Source organism: Brachyistius frenatus, unplaced genomic scaffold (genome assembly GCF_029030835.1).
Source record: "Brachyistius frenatus isolate BFR_SWC_R1_liver_20210118 unplaced genomic scaffold, ASM2903083v1 Contig_143, whole genome shotgun sequence".
NCBI classification, from domain to species: Eukaryota; Metazoa; Chordata; class Actinopteri; family Embiotocidae; genus Brachyistius; species Brachyistius frenatus.
Genome location: NW_027210742.1, coordinates 185639 through 212500, shown reverse-complemented (window position 1 = coordinate 212500; position 26862 = coordinate 185639). Strand labels below are relative to the sequence as shown.

The 26862-nt window shown below is 43.1% G+C and overlaps 1 protein-coding gene across 1 annotated transcript in view; it reads right to left on the bottom strand.

The window, feature by feature from the left end:
• LOC138630879 (neuronal PAS domain-containing protein 3) overlaps nucleotides 1–26862 on the bottom strand; it is a gene marked incomplete at its 5' end in the record, with an annotated part of 199183 nt that overhangs the window by 33423 nt on the left and 138898 nt on the right. Inside the window, one exon of the mRNA XM_069715504.1 lies at nucleotides 14857–15037. Coding sequence (XP_069571605.1) covers nucleotides 14857–15037 — 181 coding nt within the window. The remainder of the gene's footprint in view (nucleotides 1–14856; nucleotides 15038–26862) is intronic.

The following is a 26862-nucleotide window of genomic DNA, read 5'->3' as shown; positions in this document are numbered from 1 at the left end:
ACACACACACACACACACACACACACACACACACACACACACACACACACACACACACACACACACACACACACATATACAGTATATATAAGAGCAGAAATAACCTAAATATACTGCGCACACACACACACACACACACACACACACACACACACACACACACACACACACACACACACACACACACACACACACACACACACACACACACACACACACACACGCTGGGAGCTGCAGTCGTGCGAGGTATTCATCACAGAGAGAGAGTATTGTCAGTGAAAGTTTAATTGTGTAAACACTCTGTTACTGTCCTGTCATATTCCTGCCTCTCCGGCTCACTATCGCCGCCACGGCTGTAATTGAATTGCTACTGTCAGGGGGGGAAGAGGAGGAGGAGGAGGAGGAGGGGGAGGGGAGGGGAACGGAAAGAGGCGAGACTCGCCTTATGAATAGAATGTGTTTTCTATCAGACAGGATTTGACAAATTGTGTCAGGAGGAAAAGCCCAAGTGATAATATTTTCCGTTTATGAAGGTGGAGGAGGAGGAGGAGGTGGTATATGTAAGAAGAGGAAGAGGAGGGGGGGAGTGAAGAAGACACAGAGGGGGGAGGAGAGGAAGAGGAATGGGGGAAGGATGGAAGGAAGCAGGAGCAGAAAGGGGAAGTGGAGGAAAAGATGATGAGAAAAAGGAGGAGGAAGAGGAGACGGGAGGAAGAAAGGAGTGAGAAAGAAGACAGATAAAAGACACCTGGCAGGGAGAAGTGATGAGAGGACGATGAAGAGGAGTCGCGGGATGAAGACGAGGAACAAGGTGAAAAGGAGGAAAATTATTTAAAGGAGGAGGAAGGTGAAGAGGAAGGACGGATGGAGAGGAAAAAGAGAAAAAGAAAAGGGGGTTAAACAACTTAGAAGAGGAGGAAGAGAAGGAACAGGAGAAGAAGGTGGAGATGGGAGGGAGAAGGATGAAGAGTAAAAAGGGGAGAAAGATGGGAGAGGAAGAGGAGGAAGAGGAGGTCTGAAGGTTCGGGAGGTGGAGGCTAATGGATGGAAAAGACACAGAAGGGAACGACAAGAGAGAGATGGAATTAAAGGAGGAAGATGAATGGTGTTAAAGGGAGGAAGAGGAGGCAGAATTTAACAAAATAAAACATTCAATTTAAGGGAAGGTTAAAAAATAAAAACGTCTGGGTATGCACGGATTTCTTTACACATACTTTTTCACGCAGCTTTGGAAGTGCAGTGTGTGTGCGTGCGTGTGTGTGTACGTGCGTGTGATGGTAGATTTCCTCAAAGCCTTTTCCCACAATGCAAAAGCCTGGGAACCAAATGTACAAAAAAAAAAAAAAAAAAAAAAGTAAAACCACTTTTCGTCCTCCTCCTCGCCTAACTTCCTCTTTTCCTCTCTCACTTCCTTTTTGTCCCTCTGCTCCCACCCCCACCATCCCTCCTCATTTCAATGCAGTGATGAAAAAAAAAAAAAAAAAAAAAAGACTTTTACTTTGACAGTCTTATCAGGACAATGAGCTCAAATCAAACAGCGCTGTAATAGTCTGGAGACACCTCGATCCCGGCTTTGTCTTTTTTCTTTCTTTCTCTTCTTTTACTCCCCGTCTTTCCTCCGCAGAGATACCCCCCCCTCTCCCCCCCCTGCATCTCATCTTCCTCATCCCCTCCTCTTCCTCCTCCGTGATCTCCCCGTGATGGGACTCTTTAAGGCTTTTTCTAAGCTGTCTTTAGCTTCTTCCTCTTTGGGGAACTGATCTACCTATGAAAAGGAAAAGGAGAAAAGTGGGGGGAAAAGAGAAAAGACAATAAAATAAATAAATAGAAAGACAATAAAACGAAGATGCGGGGGGATTGTGTGTGTGTGTGTGTGAGGGGGTGGGGGGGGGGGGGCAGAGGGACACATATGACCACAAGTAAGTGGACACACATTTCCATTCACTCCATGTCTGCTCATTCTGCTTTGGGACGCTTGGTTCCACTGATGGGAAATGTCTTGTACTCAGGAAGTTAACGATCATAGTGTGTGTGTTACATGGTACACAGAGTCATTCAGGCGTCCACATACTTTTGTCCATGAAGTGTAGAGATGATGAGGACGGTGTGGCGGGTAAACGTAAAGGACAATTTGTTTCCTCTGATACGGATGACGAGGCTGACAGCTTGTCTTTGTTTCGAACGAGGTCGGAGGTCACCCACGCACACGCGCGCGCACGCACACACAAACACACACACACAACACACACAACGCAGAGATACTACATAATAGTCTGTATCTGCAACCTGCGTAATTACTTCCAGAGACGGAGCGAGACGTGAGCGGAGGAGGACTGATGGGGAGCTGTAACGAGAAAGAAAGGTGTGGAGGACGACAGACAGAAAGCGAAAAGAGAATCCGACTGATGAAGGGACGGAAAAGAAAGATATTGATGTGGTGGTTGCGGTTAGTCCCGCTCGGCCAGTGAACACAGGTGTATGACGTTTGCTGCATAACACCTGCATTATGAACCGGAGGTGTTGAATTTGACCGACATGAACATCTGCATTGCATGAGCGGCATCATGGGAAATGTTGGGTAATGTTTGTACGATATGTGTAGCTTTTAAATTCATCTTTTCATCATAATGGAAATTGCAATGTTTAAATCTCTGGAGTAGCCCTTTATTGCACATCTACAGAGGAATGCATGCTTTCAAAGAGCATCAGAGAATTATGGAGAAAAAAAAAAGATGAAAAAGTGGCTACGAAAAGAGGGAAGATGTCTCAGTTATCCAAGAATGAAGATCAGCTAACATATCAAACGCAAGCTAAGGACTCTCATGTATCTTTTACATTTTAATTCTCATCACTGTGCAATCTCAACCCACAAGAAAGAAAATTGTTTCTGTAAAAACTTTCTAGAGTTGTTAAATCCTCCTTCAGAGAAGTACGAACTGCTTCAACGTGGTGTGTAATGACATACAGACACCAATGCAAACATTAAAGGGCCTGAATTTGCTCGTTCGCACACTGGGACTATTTGGGTATTTGCGTTTTGTCGTACTTTCAAGAGTCATCTTAGAGAAAATGTTCTACTACAGGAAAACGTATCACCAAAATCTGAGCGATTTCATCCTCGCACAGCCTCTCTTCAAATCCAACGTCTATTTCGATTTCCAGTTAGAGCCCATGAAGGGCGGGTTGCTGCGCCACCAAGTCCGCGTGGTCGCAACAAATTTGAAGTACGCAAACGTCCGCACAAAGTCTCTGATGACAGACTTTATGTTGTGCCGAACCCTAAAAGACGCTCGAATACTCCGAAAATATATTACCGATGTATCTGCATCTGTACGTCAAATCCTGTTGCTATAAAAACGACTGAGAAAGTGAGAAACTGAATAGAAAAAAAACAACACAAAATAAAGACAAAAAAACAATTAACGTATACAGACAGAAAATAATAATAAAAAAAACAAAACAATCAACAATTACACATGAACATAAAAATAAAATGAGAAATTGTGTTAAAAGAACAAAATAATTGGGGAAAACAAATCAAGCCTGAAAAGGTACAAAGATAAAACCTAAAAGAGGACAAAGCAAAAAAAAAAAAAAAATTAATTATAAAACTTATCTGAAAATGAAAAACATAAATAAAAAGTGATACAAAAGAAATAATAGAACACAAATGAAAAGACAATTATTAAAAGATGTACTAAAAACAAAGCAGACCTACACACTGTCAGCGTGTCACACACAGGTTCCCGTGTCCGGTGGGAAACATGCAGATGTGAGGCAGCTCGATCGACAGCTGCTAGTCCCAGTCACACCAGAGAAAATAAACAAAAACAAATGTAAACAACCACAACAAATTTCAGATTTCCCGAAGAGAGCGCGGTCGCCTGACTGCAGCGTCCGGCGGCTCCCCGTGTGGCATTTACACTGAAAACAGCTCGGCCGCAGGACAAACACCGGATCCATCGGCTTATAACGCTCTCCGCTCCGCATCGGCTTTTACACAAACACAACAGGACGCTGCGTCTCTCTCTTCCTCACATCGTGTCCGCGTCCATTTATCTGTTCAAGTTTTTGAGTTCATGTGACTCTGAGGCGTTTGGGTCGCCCCGCTAGCTGTCCAGCTTAAGACCTTGTTTCCACAAACACCCAACGTTTCTTTAATTTGTCTCCTCCTCTCTGAGCTACCTTGGCTTACTTCCAGCAGTGACGTCACCCGTTAGTTTGCGAAGCCTCGAGTTTGGAGTTTGGCCATCGCCATCTTGCTAGTTCGGAGCGGTTTGGAGCCGGTAGCGACCATATTTGGGTGAGCTGGGGGAGGAGCTACAGGGGAGGGTGGGGGGGATCTGACTTGATCTACGTCCCGCCCACCGATAGCTGTAACCTGACTACACCACATGCCTGTCAATCAAACAGACCCCCCCCCCCAAAAAAAAAAAAAAAAAAAAAAAAACACAGCTTTTTGAAGCTTATTTTCTAATTAATGACGGGATTATTTTCAGATGGGCCGCTAAAATAAATAAATAATCAGAACAAGTGACTTTAGCTAACAACACCAAAACACCGAGATAACTTTTGGAGAAAATGTATTAACCTTGAATTTCACGAGAGAAATTGAATAGGAGTCTATGGAGCCGTAGTCTGTTTGAAGCCAACCTCTTGTGACACTTGGTGGTATTACACCTTAAGGCACTTTCGCACCGGCCTTATCTTTTAGAGCCGGAAGCTACGTCCACTTTTATAGTCTATGGGCTCTAAGGAAATCTAAGAAAGGATTTTTTTGTTTGTTTGCAGTTTGACTAAAATTCAGACTTTCATTGCCAGTGCTGCTTCGATTTTGACCATTTTGTTTGTTTTCTCTTGTTGTTTACCAGTTAGGTGAAGTGCGATGGTAACTCAGTTTCACAAGCAGCATGGGAATATTGCTCATATACTATGCTATGCATGCTACATGCTAAATGCTTGCAAACAGTAAAGCATCTTGGTCAAATTTGCACCGACGTCCCTCGCTGTTTTTTCTCCGCTCCAACTCGCCGTCTCTGTGTTAAATAAGTTTTTCTTCTCCGTAACTCTCTCTTCTCTCTCCTCCTTTGTGTCACCGAGTCCTTCTGTCATTTATTCTCTCTCTTATAATTTCTCCCTCTCTCTCTCTCTCTCTCTCTCTCTCTCTCTCTCACTCTCTCGCCTCGTCCCTCTGTTCTTGTTTGGCCAGACGAGAGCGGCGTCCCCAGATAAAAGACTTCCAAACAAGAAAGAGATGCAGAAAAAAAGAAAAACCCCTCACAAAAACACAAGAAGTAGAACAGGATGAGGAAGCAGAAGAAAACAGAAAGGGCGAGGACAACAGAGCGAGGAGTGCGGTTGGTGTAATTGAATCCAGGCGGCGGCAAAGAGAGGGACAGATGGATGAACTGAAGAGATTAGCATCCGTAATCAGAGGAAGGCGTGAGGAGGAATAGATGCGGCGGCCGTGTTCATCGAGCTGCTAACTGGTTTTACAAACACGTCTGTGAAGAGCTGCTCAGGCTCCTGATGAACACAGACTATGTCTTATTGTCTCTGATCAGATGGAGCACACATTATTCTACATGATAACTATTTTCTACAGATGGTTTGGAGAAGGTCAGCCTCCAGCTCTTATCCAGATAGGAGTGTGAAAAGATCTGTTGTAGGTCACGTGTGGAACTTCATTCAAGATTTCACAGATTTTTTTAGACTTTGTTTTGTTTTTTCTACGTCTACTTTTTTTTACATGACATTTAAGTAAGATGTTAAAAAACCTCATCATTTCTGTATTTGTGCTGAAACTTGTGTGGCTGCGCGAGTTCTCGCTCACGTTCAAGATCGAAGACGGCGCGTCGCATCAGCAGCGAAACAGGTGGGTTTCCTTTGACGTTCGCATGGTTGTGCACCATGAGCTCGTTCCCGAAGGTCGGACTGTCAACACCGAGTTCTGCTGTGACGCTCTGAGGCGTCTGAGGGAAAAACATGAGGTCCGATCGTCCTGAACTTTGGTTTGATGGTCCGTCGGTGTTCTCTGATGCGACAACATTCCCCGCTTACAAGGAGTTTATAAAAAAAAAGGGGCAAATTTCTCGGCAAGAAAATCGTCGCTCCCTCCCCGCCGAGTCGACTCCCTCCGTCTCTGCTCAACTTTCAGGCCCGATTGGTTGAATTGCAGAGGTCACAAAAACGTGTATAACTTTGGTGCTGATGTTGATCCAGAGATGGAAGTCAGAAGACTTCCTCATGAAGATTCCTGCCTCACTCTGCTCCGTGCACGTCACGGTGCTGCAGCGCGTTCTGTGTACAACAGGAACAGTTGACTCATATGTTCCACTGCTTGTGTGCTTGTATCACTCATGTCGTAGGGACACATTGGTGCTTACAGTCATTGTGAGGACAACGTACGTCTTTAAGTCTTATGGCTCAAAGTTAGGTTAAGGTTACGCTTAAGTTTCTGGGAAATGATTAAGTCAATGTGATGTCCTCTGAGGTGATGGAGAGACGGTGTCTGTGTGTAATAAAGCTGTGACCTTCGACTTTTTCCTGCTGTGCTGTCAACAAGCAGCAGTTCAGCCCTGAAGACATTGATAATGTGTTTCTTTCTTTTCTTTCTCTCCATCATGAAGCTGTTGAACGTTTATCTGTCTTTCCTTGAGTTCTCTTTACTGTTTTCTTGATCTTTTCCTCTGACTTTTTTAAATTTCTCATCCTTACTTCCATTGTTTTTCTTGCTAACATTCCCTCGCCTCATTTTTTTTCTTTCTGTCTCCATTTCTTTTATTCTCCCGTGCATCAAAGTTTTACTTATCCTTTTTTATCCTTCCTTTCTTTCCCTCCTTCTTCTTTCCTTTTATTTCTTTGTCCTCTCTTATCCTGGTGCTCCTATGTCATGTTTAAACTTGAACGCATCATCTTCATTTCACACCTTCAGGACAGACACACCTGCTCATCATGTGTAACACACCATCCTCTTTAAACTTAGTTTTTCTCTCACTCTTTCTCTCTGTCTAACACACACACACACACACACACACACACACACACACACACACACACACACACACACACACACACACACACACACACACACACACACACACACACACACACACACACACACACACACACACACACACACACACATCCTGCCTCTCCGCAAATTAAAAGTTGAGCCTTGGACCTTGAAGAGTTCCTGTGTTATCGCCGCTGTGACAGACAGATAGCGGAGAGGAGCGCTTTATTTGCCGTCCGGCGCCGTCCTGTCCTCTGCTGTCGTTATCTGAACAGCTCCGGTTTCCATTGTAAACAGCCCTGTCCTCGTTAAGAAGCCTAATTAGAAAACTTGAATAATAATGGCTTGTGATTGGCCATTGTGTACTCTAAAGATTCCATTTGGCGCGGGTGCCGAGCAGGCGGCGGTTTAATAAAACTTAACCAAATGGATAATTTTGCTTTAGTAATAATCCTCTGTCTCTGAAAAGTTCTTTGTTTGCCTCAAGTGGTTTTATTGCTTTTCTTTAAAAAACACAAAACAACAACACTCGTGACACTGATTTAATTAATTCGAGCTCTTTCGCTGAATCCATTGTGACTAATTCTCCCACTGAGTGTGGAGTTCAGAGGATCTGCCGTGTAGAAATCAGTTAGCAGACAGAACGTCTTTATGTTTTCGCACTTTGAGAAAACACTTCGGTGCAGTCGAGGCTCCACATACAGCGACTGTCCCGACTGACTGTTGGTCTTCTTCGAGGTAAAAGGAGTACAGTTCTGCAATGAACTTAATTATTGTTTGCGAACAATAAGCTCTCAATGGCCACGCGGGGTGATGTGTATCTGACGGAGATGTCTCTGGGTGCTTTCGATGCAATGTCTACTCTGTCCATTGCATTGATCCGGCGACTGATAAACGTCAAAAACACCTAAAACAGGCTTCCTCTGTTGAACGGCCTTCTGTCTAAACTTCTACACTGTTTGTCACTGCACATCCTGTTTGCGGTTTCTTACACGTTGTGCAGTTTCATGCAACAGCAGACTTCAAATTCCAAGTCTCTTGTTCCTCGTGGATGTGCGTTGATTTTAGGGAGAACACTGTGATCCTATTTATCAGAAAGCACGTGTTTGGATCATGGATCCTCATGCATGTTTTGTTTTACAGATATGAGGATCGGTCTGCACTCATGTAAATGCTTTGGACAAGACAAAAACATCTGAAACAGGACGGCAACCGCATCAAATCAGCAAATCTTTTTTATAAAATTGTTAGCTGTTCGGTGCGAAATGACACAGTGCATAAAATATTTTAAAAAAAACTGAAGCTGGAAAAGATGCTAGCCTTCAGATTACAAACTAAACTTAATGAATTCAAATTTTAAGAAACAACAACAAAATGATTTGATGACAGAAGGATCAGAGAAAGAGGTGAAAGACAACTGGAGCGTGTACTACAAGATATCAAGAGTGTAAATATCCCTCCAGATTTGACCTTTGCCTCCTGTCCTGGAGTCCAAGTGACATTTCAAATGCAAATACAAACACGCTTCTCCGCCGAACACACGCGCACACGCACACGCACACACACACACACACACACACACACACACACACACACACACGCACACACACACACACACACACACACCCTCAGCGAGTTCGTCCTTGGGCTGCATCCGCCGCCAATGGCCGCTCTAAATGACATTAAACGTAGGTGACTGTAAACTTGGATAATTATGATAAATGTGAGCGATTATGACGAATTATTCCCCTCCATTGTGCTAATAGTGTAATTAGCAACAATAATCAAAGACTTATGATGTTGAAATAAGGCGACGGCGCGGACAATTAGACCACAAGGAGCTAATAATGGAGAACTTATGGTGTTTTCCTGGAGGGCAGAATTGCCGTTTCTTCCAGAAGGACTTTGAAATTGAGGTGTTTTTCTAACTAATTCTCTGCCCTCTGATGAGAGAAAATTGAAATAAATACGCAATTAAGTGCAAGCTTACATGTTTGGTGGTGTGAATGTGAATGAAAGCCAGCGAAGACAGAAGGCAGGTGGTTCGAAGGCAAAAACCACCGCAAATTCTGGTTTCTCCTTGAAGTCAAATATCGCAGTCAAAGTTTAGTAAAAAGTTAAAAAGAGAATTTTTTTTTAATGATTTTCCTGATGTAAATATATTGGAATTTAAGCGCACAATGTTATTGCAAATATCAACATACTGTACATGGCTGTTCTGAACTGTATCGAAGCCTGAAGGCAAAACAGCTCATTAGAGCAGCAAAGAACAAGGCTGGAGTTTGGATCATAAAAGCTAAAAAGGAAATGAGAAATGTAAAAATGTGTAATTTCCACTGTCATTTTTCTGTTAAAGGTGTCATCATTGTGTGGTCATGCAGTTTTGAGGAGGGGAGTTTTTTTTTTTTTTTCCTTTTTTATTCTTGCCCTCTTCAAATATCCCTTTGACATCAGAGATTTTAGTTTTTTTTTTTTTTTTTTTTACTGAGAAGCAAACATCCAAAAAGAAAAAACAGGACCGAAATCTCCTGGTGATGCGTTTAAGGATCCTCTGTCATTCAAGACAAAGCGCTGCGCTGATGAGCTGTAGGGAATCGAGCCGCTGAGACAAACAAGCAAACTTATATTCAAATATCACAAGAATAATGTGATCAAGTGTCAAATCCGATTGTTCAGTTTGAAACATTTTGAACATGCCAACAACAAAAACAGTTTTTTATCTCCCACAACAGTGGATTTGGTGTTGAATTGTTAGCTGTATGACTCAATATTAAAGTTCTTTTTGTTTTTGCAGTATACAACACAATCCGTATGAGTCCGTATGAACGCTGCCCTCTTGTGGTACTCATTATTTTGGATGCTGGAATCTTCTGAAAGCTCGTTAACGATGTGATGACGTATTTGATGACGTTTTCAGAAACGGCACCGGCCGTGGAAGTTAATTATTCTGCGGATTGTTAGTTAATATGTTGTCATTTTAGTCGCATCATTTTTCTTTGTAATTTAATAATAAAACTGAGGTAAACGTTGCTGCTCCCAGCGGCTGCTCAATTTTCTCCTCTGTCATTTCCTGCATTATTACCCACTTGCTAGCAAGCTGAATTGTGAGCCTCTTCGGCAATCAGGATGACGGGGAGTTTAAGTGACTAATAAAAGTTTGACGTGGGATCATAATGTTCATATTTGTATGCGAAGACACTCAATTTTTGCTGAAATTGAAGACTCTTACCTGTTCCTGTCATACTTCATCTGAAACCTTTTATTGTTACGACAACCTCAGCCTGCGGTGAGGCTTTCGCTTGTTCGCTCATCTCATCTCATTATGTCATTTAGTGGATCTCAGGTCAAACACTCACTTAGTTTCACTTTTTGTTTGCAATTTTTAACCACCAACAAAACTCCGTTGTCAGAATACCTTGATTATAAATACCATAATTTGGAAAACTGAAAGCATTACTGCAACCAAACCTTGACAAAGCTTTTAGTCAGACAAACGTCCATCAGTTTCCTCCATCATCAGTCCCCTCTAGACAAGGTGTCAAAGGTCAAAGTCAACAGCCAGTTCCATGGTAAACGCCACCGTGACCCTCATCTGATGACACGTAATGAAGACAGTGAAGAGACAGAAAAATAAGAGCTGCGTGGAGAGTTTCTCCTCCTCAGTCAGACTCTGAATTACACTTACGAGTAATAATTTTCAACCACTCACCCTTCAGCGCTGATAGAGACATCCAGCCTCTCCGCCTCAGTTTGACTGATATTAGTCAAATTGCGTCATGCGCTTTTAAGGATGACTCTCTTTAACTGCAAGAGGGTGTTGAAAGGAGCATTTCAGCTTCAAAGGAAAGCGCTCTCCTCCAAGGTCGTCCCGTGTTTTAACTCCAATTTCAATACTTTATGAGCGTGACTGTAATTAAAAGGATGGGGTCAACTTTCTGATATATTACAACAGAGCAGCCAACGAGGGGAGGCCAGTTAATAACTTCTTTCTAAAATTGAGACGGCTGAACTTTACGTGGAAGCGAAGCAACTTTCGGCTCGTGTAAATGCGGGCGGGGTTTATTGAAAAGGACGGCAAGCTGTAGGTGGGTCAAATCCGTCTGTCTTGTATTTAACGAACACACTGTTGGTTTAATCTGCAGTTTAATCTGTAAACTGAAATTTTTTTATTTTTTTCGAGACTGAAATTACACAATCCAATCCAGTAAATGACGGTCCTCCGGATAAAACAAAAAAAGAAAGAGCCATAAAATCACCTCGCTAACCATTAAGCATATAAGGAGGGATGCAGCCGGGCCCGCAGTGGAAAACTTCACAAAGTCAGCAGCGATCGATCGGCGACTCCCCCGGTGCACCGAGAAGGAAGAGAAGGAGGAAGAAGCGGCAGGTGATGAACGGAGGAATGCCGGTGAGGGAGGACGAAGGAAAGAAAGACGCCTCGAGGAGGAAGAGGAGGAGGAGTAGGGGATGTAAACAAATGGAACAGCTCAACTGGACACGTCGGCAGGCGTGGTGTTCGACAGGTATCGACTGGACCGGAAACTAATGACGAAGGCGCCGGTGGAAACGCATTACTCATCACGTGGAGTGGAGAAGACGATGGGTGTAACGGCAAAGACGGAAAAGTATGCAGTCAGAGAAAAAAGGAAAAAAATAGAAACAACTGTAACCCTGTACACATGTTAGATGTGTAGACACCGTATATGTAAACTGAATCCACCACGGATGTGCAACAGTGAACTCAAACATCAGATTCTTCATCAGATGACGGACGTTAAGTATTTTGACTTCTTCGTCTGTGATGTTCATCTCAACAAATGGGGAAAACAGCTGCACTTTTTCGACTAAAATTATAGATTTTAAGGATCACGCATATTTAACAAGGAAATCCTGTTCCTCCTGATTGAGATACTGTGGACAGTTCAAACTGATACATTAAGTTCAGTGCAAAAGTAGCCTATAGAAGCGCTGCATATTAATAGCTCAGTATTTTATTGTTTACAAATTGGATTTGAAATGCATTTATTGAGGAAGGTAGTGAATCGTAACTGAGATGAGTTCTCAGTGGTCGGTGAGGAGCTCCGGTCAGATCGTAGATTGACAGATAATCATGTACGAGGAGCCATCAAAGAGTTCTGCTTCTGTTGTACATGTCGACCAGGCACAGTGATGCACACGGAGCAGGAGGAAGCAATAACCTTCACGAGTACATTTTCCAAGATATGTCTCTTTGTCAACAGCGGTACCTGGGTTACACGCGTTTTTGTGACCACTTGTACGTGAACGTTTTTGGGAAACAGACAGAAGTCGCGAGGAATCAAACCCGGGGGAATACGTGGGGAGAAATGATCGTGTTGAAACACGCTGTGAGTGGGCGTTTTGTCATGTTGGAGAACTTGAGTGCAGTCCAGGACGTTTGCCGCCTTCAACTGGAGAATCATCCAGAAATACAACAAGCAATAACCGACGCTCCGGTATTTCTCTGTATTTCTGATCAACCGGGAGAAACCATGCGTCCATCGAACAGCTGAAACACTAAAAAAAACTCTCTCTTTACATCGTCTGAGGGAGAGATGAGCAGGATCGTTACCCTGGACACCTGAAATAAGCCCCGCACCCCTCCTGGGAAAACACATACAAATTCATACCGGCCCCAGTGGCCCTTCTTCCTCCTCCTCCTCCTCCTCCTCCCGTCTCTCCAGGCAAATTAACATTAAATAACACATACATGAATCCTAATCCTCCCTCTTCCTCTCTCTCTGGTCAAATTACCATTGGGGATCTTTCACATTCATACATGTCTGCCTGAAAAACGTCTCTCCCTCCTTTTTTCCCCCCTCTGTCTTTCTTTGGACAAATTAACATTGCTAAGCACTCATGCACATTCAAACATGTCCCTACATCCCCTGCCTCTTCTTCCTTTCCTCCCATCCTCTCTTGGCAAATTAACGCGGGAGAACAAACACCTTTGTCCTCATTCCTTCCCCCGTTTTTCTCTCTTTTGCTCTTTTTCTCTCCGTAGTCAAATTAACTTTGGGAATCCCAGATAAATTCACATAAACCATTATCACACCCATCCCCCCCACCTCCCCTCCCCTTTCTTCTTCAAGCGCCTTCATGCCTCTCTATCTTCAGGGCGAATTAGCACCGGGAAACACCCATCCATGTTTCAGAGTCTCAAGACGAACGGACATTGACGACCGCATTTCTCCATCCATCTCCGTGTTGGTGCGCGGGGAGGCGTCGGTTTGCAGAAAGTCAAAGACAAAAAAAAGAAAAGAAAAAAAGGAACCAAAAAAACTCAAATGTGGAACTCCAATTAATTTAAAGCCCCCCCCCCCCCTACCCACCCCCTCCCCCCCCCACACACACACCCATCACCAGCACCAATCAGCCAAGAAAAATCCACGGCAGATCTAATTACCGTGCCGTCTCCGAAGACCCCGGCCGCCGCGAAGCCAATCTTCAACTCCTTGTTTGAACAGGCTGATGAACTAAGGGACTCGATGGATATCAAGTCATTTTGTTTAATTTATAAATGGATTTTCCCCTAATACTTAAATTATCATCAGCATGAGAGCGAGAGAGGGATAAAGAGAGAGAGAGAGAGGGAGAGAGAGAGAGCAATGAAAAGCGTTGGGAAGGTAAAAAAAAAAAAAGTCTTGAACATGTGGCACAGGAGAGAATGGAGGGATGGATGGAGGAACGAGGGGCGACGAGACAAAGAATCCAAATGAGGAATGTGTCCTTCCCCCAGTTTACAGCTGTGATGGCTTTACAATGTGCTGTAGCAATTACATGTTGGGATACTGGGGGGGGACAAACAGAGAGGACGACATCAAGGTTAGAGATGCCGGAGAAACAGGGGTGGGACCGAAAATATCTTGATTTACGTAGATTTTTTATTTATTTTTTAAATAGCAACAGTTTGATAAACAGATTAATACCACTCTGATATATGGTGAAGTCGGTTAGCTTAGCTTATCACGCAAACTGGAAACAGGAGGGAAACCATTCTGCTGGCAGCAGATGATGATGATATGAAAAGATGTGATGAGTCAGCTCGCTGCAAAACCAAGAGTTCAGAATTTGTTTTCATTCATTTAAAAATATTTTTTTTAGCCACATTTAATATGAACATCCGACAATTTTGACAGTCTAAAAGGTCCCCTTTCAAGACATTTAGATGTTGACGGTTTCTTACGAAGAATACTATAAGGGTAAAGAGAAAAGGGGCATGAATGCATTGTGAGGGTAAGTCACTCCTTCAGTTCCTCACACGCCTTGCATTACCTAATCGCAATGTGTTCCAACTACATTTAGTGCCGGTACACACCAAAACATTCAGACCAACCCGTAGTGGAACATCATCTTGTTTGTTTCGAGCTACTTTCTCAAAGTCACTCGGGTCTTCACACCTTCCCATTTTCTCCAACATCCAACAAGAGCCGACTGCTGCCTCTCGGTAACACATCCCGACCTGAACATGAGACTTTCAGAGATTCCACTCCAGTTTCCAGCTCAGTTTATCACCTACATTACAACCGACATATTACCTCAGTGCTCCTGAATGCCGTTTGAACTTATGGTGCCACTTCTATTTCTTTTCATGTCAACACCTTGAACAGCTTCACCTTTTACTGCTTTTGTCTCCGTATTGTACACGCGCGCGTTAAAAGGAAAACGAAGAGTTGATTTGAGGAAAATATCAAGTCATTCGGAGTCAAACGTCCATATAAAGTCATGAGGTGTCGGTCAAAGTCTTCTCTTTTGAGTTCCTCGAAGGCAGTCAACGGACTCTAAAATTGAAGGAGAGACTTTATCAAAGTTCTGTCACTGACCTGGTTCGGGGGTCTCGGAGTGCGACGATGACGACGCCGAGGACGCCCCGTCTTCGTTGACGGCTCCCTGCGACAGGGACATCCCTCGGCCCGGGGGAAGCTTCATGCCGAGCTGCTCCGCCGTCTCCACGTGATCGCCGGGGTGAATGTAGTCAAACGCGCTGCTGCCAGTCAGCTCCACCTGCAGGAATAAACACAAGAGTTGAGAGATGTTACGAGTCCTCTGATCCATTTTATTTCTCATCCTCCTTCCTTGGTGTCGTGTCCCACAAATTACAGAAGAAGCTGCCTGGGGAATTTTATTTTGGAGATAAATTCCGTTAGATTGTTAGTTTTGGAAAAGTATTTTATATTTTTTCTTGCCAATTCTGCAAAAGGAGACATCACGCAGATATGCTTTGAGTTATGATATTTAAAAAAAAAAAATTTTATACATCAGGTGTACTTTTCTATCCCCGAAGTGCTCCAAATACATTAACGTGGACCACAGGAAGACGAGCTACTGTTATGATCCAGAAGCTAACGGGAATGTAAACACACAAACAACTTGTTCTGCTCCTCCTCCAACACCTCCACCCTCCCTTCTATCCGGCTCTTCCTCCTCCTCTAATCCGTCCCTCTGCAGCCGTGGAGAATCAGCCGCATTTTTGTCTTTCTTATGGAAATGGAATAAATAAGCTTCTTCTTATTAAATAAATACAGAGTCCCTTCACCTTAAAGACTCTCATTAGCGGCGATAGAAGCGGATTTGTCTTCGTTAATTGGGGATGAGACGAGGGAGCGGCGCCAAAACGGCGGCGTTACGCTACACACACATTTCGCATGTACACACACTTTCAAAAGAAAACACACACACACACACACACACACACACACACACACACACACACACACACACACACACACACACACACACACACACACACACACACACACACACACACACACACACACACACACACACCATGCACAAACAGATTCATGTCAAGGTTATAAATAAACACAAACACTTTTTGTGTAATGCGCACGCACACGCACACACACACACACACACACACACACACACACACACACACACACACACACACACACACACACACACACACGATTACAGTTTTCCACGGCGTCATGTGCTGGTTGTGCGCAGTTATTTACGGTTTTCATTTGTAGCATGTCAAAAACATTGTGCAAATTTACTTGCACATACTAATCTGGTTATGTATGAGTGTTTGTGTGTGTGTGTGTGTGTGTGTGTGTCTTCAGGTTTTTGGGGGTCCACTGGGACAAAGGGGATTACATGGGTGTAATCCCTTTAATAAGAAATCCCTTTAAGGCAATTTAGTCCCCTCATAAAGTCTCATCTGGAGCAGAAAGTGATGATTAAGAAATGAGGCTGATCGCTGAATTACACACACACACACACACACACACACACACACACACACACACACACACACACACACACACACACACACACACACACACACACACACACACACACACACACACACACACACACACACACACACACACACACACACAAAAGGCGCGCAGATCCCGGTGCATCATGGGAGTTAGTGTTCATGTTTACACGTTACAGTGCTAATTGGATCTACATTGTTCTTCCCTGCAATAACACAGCGACTTTTAATCAATTAAAACTTGGCAGAACTATTTTACATAAAGTCACTGGTGGAGCTAATTACACAGAGGGAACAATGCAGAGAAGAAATTAGACATTCAGCAACACTTCAACATAATTATCATACAGTAGACTGGGAAATAACACATTACCGGAGAACTGTGTCTGTCGGTTTTAGGCATATGGGTGAGCTTAGATGCAACTTTTAGTTGAGGTGATGGAACACGTTCAATGAATATGATGAAAGGAAGCGAAATCATTTAAATGCGAGTGAAAATTGATCTTGAGGTGTCATTAGCGGGGTGTGAACCAGAACCCAATTTCACTCCATTAATATTGGTCTGGTCCCCCTCTTTAGGGAATTTGCAGTTTCCAGGGCGTAGATTTCGGATTAATTTGAACCGATAAGCATGTGGCGAAAACGGCCGACACTCTGCCACCGCTGCAACTTTAAAATAGTTTTAATGAACGCTTGACGTGGTGCTGACTGTTTATTCTTTTCCGGTCACCGAGAGCTGAGAAATATTAACACGGCATTCGTCACTATCAACAGCCGTCCAATCACAGTGAAGGAGGGGTGGGACAAACACGCTTAAACTCGGAAACGGCAGCAAAGAAAATTGAAGCAGTGGGCGACAGTCTGCGTAGCCAAGCAATTTTAATGACCCGAGTTCAAAATGAAGGCAGTTCAAAGTAAGCAGTAAAAGTTGTGACTTTTTAGTAAAAGCGCTGAAGACTGCACTATAAGCAGATGAAAAATGTTAGTCGGTTTACAAGCACTGACAAAAGATCAAAATATCAATTGAAATGCAACATTTGAAAGCTGTCCACCTGCCTGCTGAAAAAGGAAAATCTGATCAAATGCCGTTACATGTAAAAGCTGTTGAAGTACCAGTTGAAGTTAGTTAATGACTTGAAGCTAATGAAGCTAATTACTGGCTATTGAGTGGCTTGAAAATCAAAAATTCTGAAGTAGGACCTAAAATGTGACATCGTAAGAGAGAGAGGAATAGTTTGGCAAATTTTATGTGGAAATATGGAAGAAAAAGGAGAGAAAAAAACTTTCTTTGAGGTAAATTGAAGAGCTAAAGCTCACAACAGCACACAGAGAATCAATGTGTGCTGTTAGCTAGCCGCCATTAGCATCTCTAATGTCATGTCAAGTGCTGGAAATGGGAAACTTTGAGCAAATGAAGTGACAAAAGCGTGTTTAAACGAGCATCAAGAACATAATTCAACACCAAACACTGTTCGAGCGACCAAGCTGACGAAACAGAAGCCAGATGTTTCCAACATTAAACAACTTATTTCCTTGAAACCACTGCACAAAGATCACACACAACTTCACTTGCAAATTTCTGTAATGCCAAATTTGCTCCATGTCCATTGGCCCATCACGTGAAAGGACACATCTGTCTGTTAGTTCCTGCGTCGGCGCCACCGTGACAAACTGCAATACGTTTACTTGGCAGATAAAAGTGACTCTGATGTAACGCACACACGCTTTGTGCCAGTTTCTGTTCACCAAAACACGTGCGGAAGATGTATGGTGACCTGAGTTTTTTAATCAGCTGGAAACCTTGGCAACCGCGACCACGATGCATCATGTTATCCTTCCAGCCTTTTACTCAAAGGTTGGCCAAGTGATTTAATACCATTATAATGTGCTCCCCACCCACCACCACCCCTCCTCCCCCGACTCTTTTGTCAATATGGGACAGCAGACAGTGGATCCAGAGTACTAACGAAGTTTCCAGTGTTAAGACACTTGTGAAGATGTTGGAAGGACAAATATGTTTTTAAGCTTTGTGTCTGGAGGGGGTCTGGGTCACAGATTTCTAACAAGATTTACTCACTTAAATGAGAGAAGAGGGGAAATTTGGGACATTACATTTGGCTGAGATTGAGGTGGGTCAACTATGAGACAAAACGGGCATTTATGTTTGTTCAAATGTCCCATAATGCATCACGTTCAGCCAACATCGCTCCAGAAAGAGGGTTAGAATAGCTGCTTGGAGCCAAAGTTTAGCCAGAGAACTCCAACTACTGTTGCCAACCTGCCCATTTGGTATTATTAGAAGTGATTGGATATAAGAAATATGTTCAAATATAGCAGTTTCCCTGCATCAAAGCTGGTTCAGGTCATTTGTATTTGGGCAGGTAGGACTTGGCAAAGGTAAAGGAACAATTAGGATTACATAACAAAATGGCAAAAAGTATGCTGCCACCCAGAGAACGACTAATAAAGGAGTAAGAGTGAGGATAATTTAAGCAGTAAACGCTCTGCTTCTGTCTGCTGCTAAAACAAGCTGAGTGATGTTTTCAGCGCCATGATGACCTCCATGTGAAAAATTCAACACTCCCGTCAGGCTCAGTTGGAGTTTTGACGTTGTTTGTCTGTTCAGGGTCTTCAGATAAAACTTATTAAAACACAAGAGATGCTGGCGTTATCTGCTTCGCTCGTCCTCCCGGACAAGGACATCAAGTGACTGAAGACAATAAGAGTGTCGGTGATAACCGTGTCTAAACGGGCACACAGTGAGTTTTTGTGAATCTAACCAAATGTAAAGCGAGTGTGTTCGTGCAAAAATCAAAGTGTGTGTGTTTGCATGCGTCCTTCCTCTCTTATCAGTCTCTTCTCCATATTTCAGGACGTGGACGTGTGTGTGTGTGTGTGTGTGTGTGTGTGTGTGTGTGTGCGCGTGCGTGATGGAAGAGGCTGCTGTCAGCTGTAATTACTGCAGAGTGACGAGTAGTCACTGTTTGTAACCTTCATTTAAAATAGGAAACAATGGTGCACGCTGAGGATAAGAGTCATGGATCCTACAATACGGTCAAACTCATGTATATAATGGGATATAACAAACAAAAAAAAGAAAGAATAATAAGAATAAGAATAAGAATTTTAAATAATAATAAAAGAATAATATAATGCTAATAATAGACCTATGATTAAATTGTAACTCCAACATACTCTTCAACCTAGTAGGTGATGGTTTTGCCACCATTAAACTAAAAAACAGAAGAAGACGACACTGCGGTCGGCTAAATAGCAACCGCTACTGCGGTGTGTGTTGTTTGGCAACGAGTGCTGCAAAAAAATTAAGTCAGAGGAGATGACAGGTGAGAGCGAGACACTCTACCCGCACCCGAAAAGAGTGAGCTTGCCAGTGTGGAAATTTCTTGGACAAAAAGGGGACAATTCTGAAACAGGAGTTGTCAAAATAAGGTCTTATTTGTGTTATTAAAGCTCAGCTATGCTAGCGTTGGATTTGACAGAGATTTCTCTCTCCTGGTTATTTAGAGACCGAGTCAGGGATTAATATTAGCTAAAGGTGTTTGATCTTTAGTTTAACAGCTCATCTGGATGTCATTTCACTATAAAGTAGATTAATTGTACTTTTCGTACACACAGCAGTTATGGTTACAAACTCTCCACTTGTACATAAAAAAAACCCTATCATTTTAGGAGTGTAATTCATTTGCCAAAAAAAGAGACAAAATACACAATGAACACGTAATGATGAGGGTCAATACTGTTCCTATTTTGCTCGATTTTTAAAAATAGATACTGTGATAATATCGGTTTTGTGAACTCTATGTGCCACAATAATTGTGTAGTGAAAATCTGATATGGTGACAGCCTTAAAAAGACTCCACCGTGGTCATCCAGTGTGTGAGGGGCTCAGCTCGTACCATGACCAAGTTGTCACCCTTTCTCATGAATTACAAAGTAAACCTAACCTTCTTTACTGCGACATAATGAAGTCCCTGTGCTTTATTTACTTAAGTGCATACTTTATACCAACATCAAATAAATGTCCAAGCTCCGAATATCAGAAATAAAACTGTTTTATAGTGAAAGGAACAATTAAAGTCCTGGAAAACTAAAAAACAAATAAAAGACATGAAAACTGAAGCGTTGAATTCCCATTAATTACATTCTCACTCTCTGTATCGCACTTTAATTAATATGGATACAATTTTAAAGCCATACACACACACACATGCGTGTGGACACACACCTCAATACAGTATAAAACCTCTGTGTGACTTTGCAAAGTACTAATCAAATAAATTGATGTTGGCTCGCAGGGTTCAGAATTAATTACAGCATTAAACATTAGCTAAGTGGGGTAATATTCCAAGTTTGATAGTGCATAATTACTCTGCTGTTAATGATTCACGGGGCGGTGGCCTCCGTCAGAGCCGAGGAGCGAGCAGAAACGATGGACATGAGCTCAAGTGTCCAAATTTTTTTTTTTAAAAACAGAGCAGAGTGATTTAATTTCCTCCTTTAAAGATGAACGACAGAAACATTTTACATGTTTTCTGAAATCTTCACTTTTTCACCTGAAGGTTGGCGTTTTTGAAAATAGTAATTAAGCTGCAGCAGTGCAGCGTTATATCTTTATATTGTACAAAATAACACATTATCCTGTCAGATCAGCAAAAGAGACGCGCACACGCTGTCAAAATTGACTTGATACGTAATCAAGAATATAAAATGAAAACAAAAGAAAAAAATACTTTCTATATAAAAAAATAGTAAACCAGAACTGAAATCGGACAAACACATCACAAAATAATAACAAAATGAGGAAGTTGCTCTGAGTAATGAAATACAAAGGTTGAATTTAAAGGAATGGGATCAGGTGACAGGGATCAGGATGCAAAGTGACACGTGTGAAAGCGAACTCTGCGTGGTTTCACACTCTTCATTGTTTGATCCGAACCTCAAATGTTTTCAGTTTGATCTGAATCCAAATAGCAGGTGTGAAAATGTTCCTTCCTATTTTGATTGTTTACAATCAATTTTGATTGTGCTGTTTTTTTTTTCTGATTATCACACTTAATTTATCAGTAGATGATGCTTTTTCTTGTGCTGTGGTGCCTTCAGGTGCTGTGGGAACATTCACTCTTCAGGACTTAAAACCAAGTAGGAATGAGATTAGAAAGAATAAAACAATACTGCAAAACTCCAGGTGAATGTTAACTTTTTTTTTTTTGTTCATCCATTTATAATAACTTGATTTTTAAATCCTCTTCTGCAGCATGAATAGTAGTTTCTTTCTTTCTTTCTTTCTTTCTTTCTTTCTTTCTTTCTTTCTTTCTTTCTTTCTTTCTTTCTTTCTTTCTTTCTTTCTTTTTTTTTCTAAATTTTTCACGTCACTCTCCCAGTCTTATTTTAAATCATTTACTCATGCTGAAAACGACATTAAAAGCTCGACAAATTTTCAGTAGTTAGTGTCTGTAAAATGATTTTACCTTCTTACTGTTTTCTTGGTTTGTACATACATTAATGAAATATGAAAAATGTGATTTATTAAACGTAAGTCAAACATAAAGACACGAATAACTGAGTAAGTTTCAACCCTTCTCTGGTAACTGTTATGAAGACTGTGTGTGCATTGTTGTCTGTATGAGCGTTTAATATGCATAAGTGCGAGTATGTGTAAGTGCATCATGTTTATACAGTATGTAGATGAATATGTCTGTGACCACACAGTACAAGTGTATGTGTGGTGTGATGTGTGTGTGTGTGTGTGTTTGAGGATAAAGTCTCCAGTTGACAGCACTAGGTGTTATCATTCAGATGAATGGGGACGAATCTCTATTGTCAATATAGCACGAACACACACGCACACACACACACACACACACACACACACACACACACACACACACACACACACACACACACACACACACACACACACACACACACACACACACACAGAGGCCATATCCAAGACACTTTCCTTGTCAACAGCTCAGAGGATGACAAATGAACGGCCCATTATGAACTGTTTGCCACTGTGGGTGTGTGTGTGTGTGTGTGTGTGTGTGTGTGTGTGTGTGTGTGTGTGTGTGTGTGTGTGTGTGTGTGTGTGTGTGTGTGTGTGTGTGTGTGAGTGTCAGCTGGGCTCTGATAGATGGTGATTTATTAGGCAAAACAAAACACAGAACACTGAAAGCAATCACATCATCGGGACGAGAGAGGGAGGGAGAGAGAGAGGGGAGAGAGAGAGAGAGATGTGACTATGAAGGGAGACGAACAGGAAGAGGAGTCATGAGGAAGGATGAAGAGTTGATACAGTTTAACGACTGTATTGACCCAATTAAAAGACAATATTTTTTTAAAGTGGGGAAAGGAGATTGTCATCATTTGTTTATCGTGAGCATAGACTGTATATAACAAATGAGGCGGAAGTGCCTTAAACTACAATACCACTGAGTGCCACTAGAGGTTGGCTCCAAAAAGCCTCCCGTTCCAGATTCTCATTCAAATGGTCTTATAAAATTCAAAATCAACACATTTTTTCCCAAGAGTTATCCCTATGTTGCTGGCTAAAATCGCTCCTTCTGATTAGTTTTCTGAACGTCCATCTGAAAATAATCCTGTCATTAATTCGAAAATAAGCCTAAAAAAGATGTGTTTTTCGGGGCGTGTCTGTTTGATTGACAGGCCCGTGGTGCAATCAGGCTACGGCCGTCGGCCAGCGGGACGTAGTATCAGATCGAGTCAGATTCACCCCTAGCTCCTCTCCAGCTCGTCCAAACATGGTCACTTCTGGGTCCAAACCGCTCCGAACTTGCAAGACGACGGCCGGCCAAAATCCAAACTCAAGGCTTCATAACAGTCGTTCACAAACTCGTGGCTGACGTCACTGCTGGTTGCTGCTCGAGTCCCCATAACTGACTGATCACCCTTTACAATATTATATCCTGCAACCATTTGGTCTGAGTGTGTAACTGCGTGTGTAATTTTATAATCCATACGGCACTCTAAAAAAAAAATCCACAACAGTAGTGCAACTCAAAAGCCTTTCAGTGATGATGCAAAATGATCAATAGTGAGTGTTTACTGCTCACCGTTCGACGGCCATTACACAGAGAGGAGAGAGCGAGTGAACAAGGGGATGATTGCACACGCGGCCAAACAGATTCAGAATTAGACCTCCTTCTTTCTGTCTGTCTGTCTGTGTTATTGACATCAACACAGTGGGATCAACATCTCACTGCGTGTGTGTGTGAGGGGATAACCAGACCTTTTCAAATCAATGATAAATCACTGGACACTGAGGGGCTTGCGATAGTGTGTCTGTGTGTGTGTCTGTGTGTGTGTGTGTGTGTGTGTGTGTGTGTGTGTGTGTGTGTGTGTGTGTGTGTGTGTGTGTTTGAGACTATGTCAACGAGAGTGTGTGTGGTTTTAACCCCATGAGAGGGACAGAGTAAGAGATCACACACACACACACACACACACACACACACACACACACACACACACACACACACACACACACACACACACACACACACACACACACACACACACACACACACACACACACACACACACACACACACACACACACACATCCCTCTGCGTCCCAAATCACTAAAGCTTCTTCAACTTGCTGACTTGTTAAACCCAAAGTGAACACACACACACCAACCGACACCACTGTGGTGTGTGTGTGTGTGTGTGTGTGTGTGTGTGTGTGTGTGTGTGTGTGTGTGTGTGTGTGTGTGTGTGTGTGTGTGTGTGTGTGTGTGTGTGTGTCATGGTTTGTCGTTCATCATTTATCTGTTCTTTTACTTTTTTTGCACCACTGATCCCTCCCTTGCTCTCTCCAGAGTCAGGCTGTGCAGTGATGAGTGGAGGTGAGGTGCATTCTGGGTGCTTTAAGGAGTCACGGGACAACACATAGACTAAGAGTCACTCACTGACACACACACTTACGGTGAAACACTAAACCGCACACTTAAGCCTGTGGAGAGGGTGGGACAGGTATGTTTTTAACACACGCACACTCAGAAAAACTTGGTAACCTTAAAGAGAGATATGTATAGGTAGTGTTAATGAAACTTCCTGCCGAGGTTTCAAAATAAAATCCATCCAGTAAAAAACTCAAAACTTTCATATGGAACAGCTCAGCAGGATTTGTGTCATCAACAGCCATGTCAGGGTGCCAAATAGGACGTGACACACGTTGTTGTGCTGCATGAACCACAAAATCAGTTTGTTTTGGGGATTTCTTACACTAGTAGTACTAATCCTGATTGGCTGCATCGGTGTCTGGGACGGCAACTGGTTGACCCCGAGGCAGACGACAGCAGAGATCATCATTGGCAACAAATTAGGAGGTTCTTCAGGACGTCTACAAGCAGTGATATCTAAGAAAGGCACGCAGACAACGAAACGTGAAGATGTCTCCGGTGAACTCGGGTGATTTGGGGGCGCTGAACCTCTGCGCTCTCGCCTGGTGATGCCAGACCCAATTTCAGTGCGTAAATATATGGGTCTGGTCTCCCTCCACAGGGAATCATTTGCGGATGTTCCATCCTACTGGGCGTAGACCTTGAACAAAGCATATTTTTTAAAATTTGTTTTTACGCCAGCAGCTTGATGAGGTGCTGAGCGTCTATTCTATGCTGCGCTCGTCACTGTCACCAGCCGTCGGATCGCAATGAAGGAGGGGCGGGAAAAACAGGGTTAACCGTCGACACGGGTCGCTGATTGGTCTGCCCCTTCAGAGTGGCTGTGCAACCGCCAATACGAGCCAAGTTCCCAGACTCTTGTCACAGCGAAGGAAACGGAAGCTGGGAAGTCGGCGCAGCCGAACCATCGGTATTCTGCTGCACTCATTTTGGGGAGATTCAACCGGCAGGACTGTCCACCATCGGGCCAACACCACGGCTCGACGCTTCAGCACGTAAACTGGTCAAGATCAGTTCGTCCCACCAACTGCTGCTAAGAAGTCAGACAAGATCTGTGCAGTTACACTTTTATAGTAGAATATTCTACAATTTGTAAAATGAGTAAAACTGTGCAGTGACTGTGGCGTTTTTGATGTCGTTTATTTGCACTACATTGTACGGTTCCTCCATGACGTGTTATGCACACGACAAATTACCTTCAACTTGTGAGATACGCAGGTTTGAAGCCTCGTTGGCCGACTAATCACAAACACACTGACTCCGCTCGATCAATTCGCGGCTGCTGACGTAAATGCAAGCATCCATATTTCACACCGAGATGAAAAACTGTCTCATGGTGATTCTGTTTTTTAAAAGTATCGACCGACACACTCGCAAACGGAGCGGGAAGGAACGAACACACACACACACACACACACACGCACGCACACACACACACACACACACACACACACACACACACACACACACACACACACACACACACACACACACACACACACACACACACACACACACACACACACACACACACACACACACACACACACACACACACACACACACACACACACAAAGCATGGACGCACTACAGAGATTTAGGCAACCTGCTGATTTGTTTGTCTGCCCTCTGTCCTTCTTTCTGTTTCTATCTGCTCGATCACTCTTCTGTCTTTTCTCTCTCTCTCTCTCTCTCATATGTTTTCCAGGTCTCTCGCCCGCTCGCAAAATCCACCGCGAAGCTCTGGAGGCCCGAAAATCTCTCCTCTGTTCTGCCCAAATCTCACAACAATGGCGGTCTTTGAACGTTTAGAGTGAAGGCCCCAGACACTGATAAGCCCAGTGTCGAACGTCCAAACGCCAGGGCCAATCCCCACCTCCCAGTGCATTATGGGACTCTGATAAGGACACAATAGAGGAGCACTTTTATCATGTTTCTCATGCTAATACGTCCACTGCTGCTTATTCCTTTTATTGAGGAGATTTCATTTGTTTGGTGTGTTAATGACTCGTACAGGCCTTTAGGTGGTGTGTCTGTGTCTACGTTTGTGTGTCTGTGTGTGTGTGTGTGTGTGCGCGCGCGTGTGTGTGTGTGTGTGTGTGTGTGTGTGTGCGTGCGTGCGTGCGTGCGTGTGTGTGTGCGTGCGTGCGTGTGTGCGTGTGCGCGCTTGAGGCTAAATCTCATCCATCCGGCAGAAAGGTCCTCGGGGCAAAAGAACACCCACATATACACACTCACAAAAACACACACGGTTTAAATAAGGCTTGCGGTTATGTATACTAAGTGTGTGTATGTGTGCGCGTGTGAATCTTGAGGTCACTTTGCTTCATGTAGGTGTCTGATCACGCCTTTTTTGTGTGTCCGTCATGCAGTCCTGCAGAACGAAAAAAAAAAGAAGCACAACAGCATATACGAGAATTTTGATGCCCTTCTGATATTGTTTCTTATCACTGCTTAAAATCCGTTGCATGAATTGTAATTAAGTTTTGCACAGACATTCACGGTCCCCAGAGGATAAATCCCGGTGACTTTGGTGATCCTCAAAAGTTGTTCTTTAGCGCCACCATGAGGTAGACATTTGAGGTATTGATAAAGATGGAGGGGAATAAATCTTTTTTTTTTTTTTAAATGCATCCAC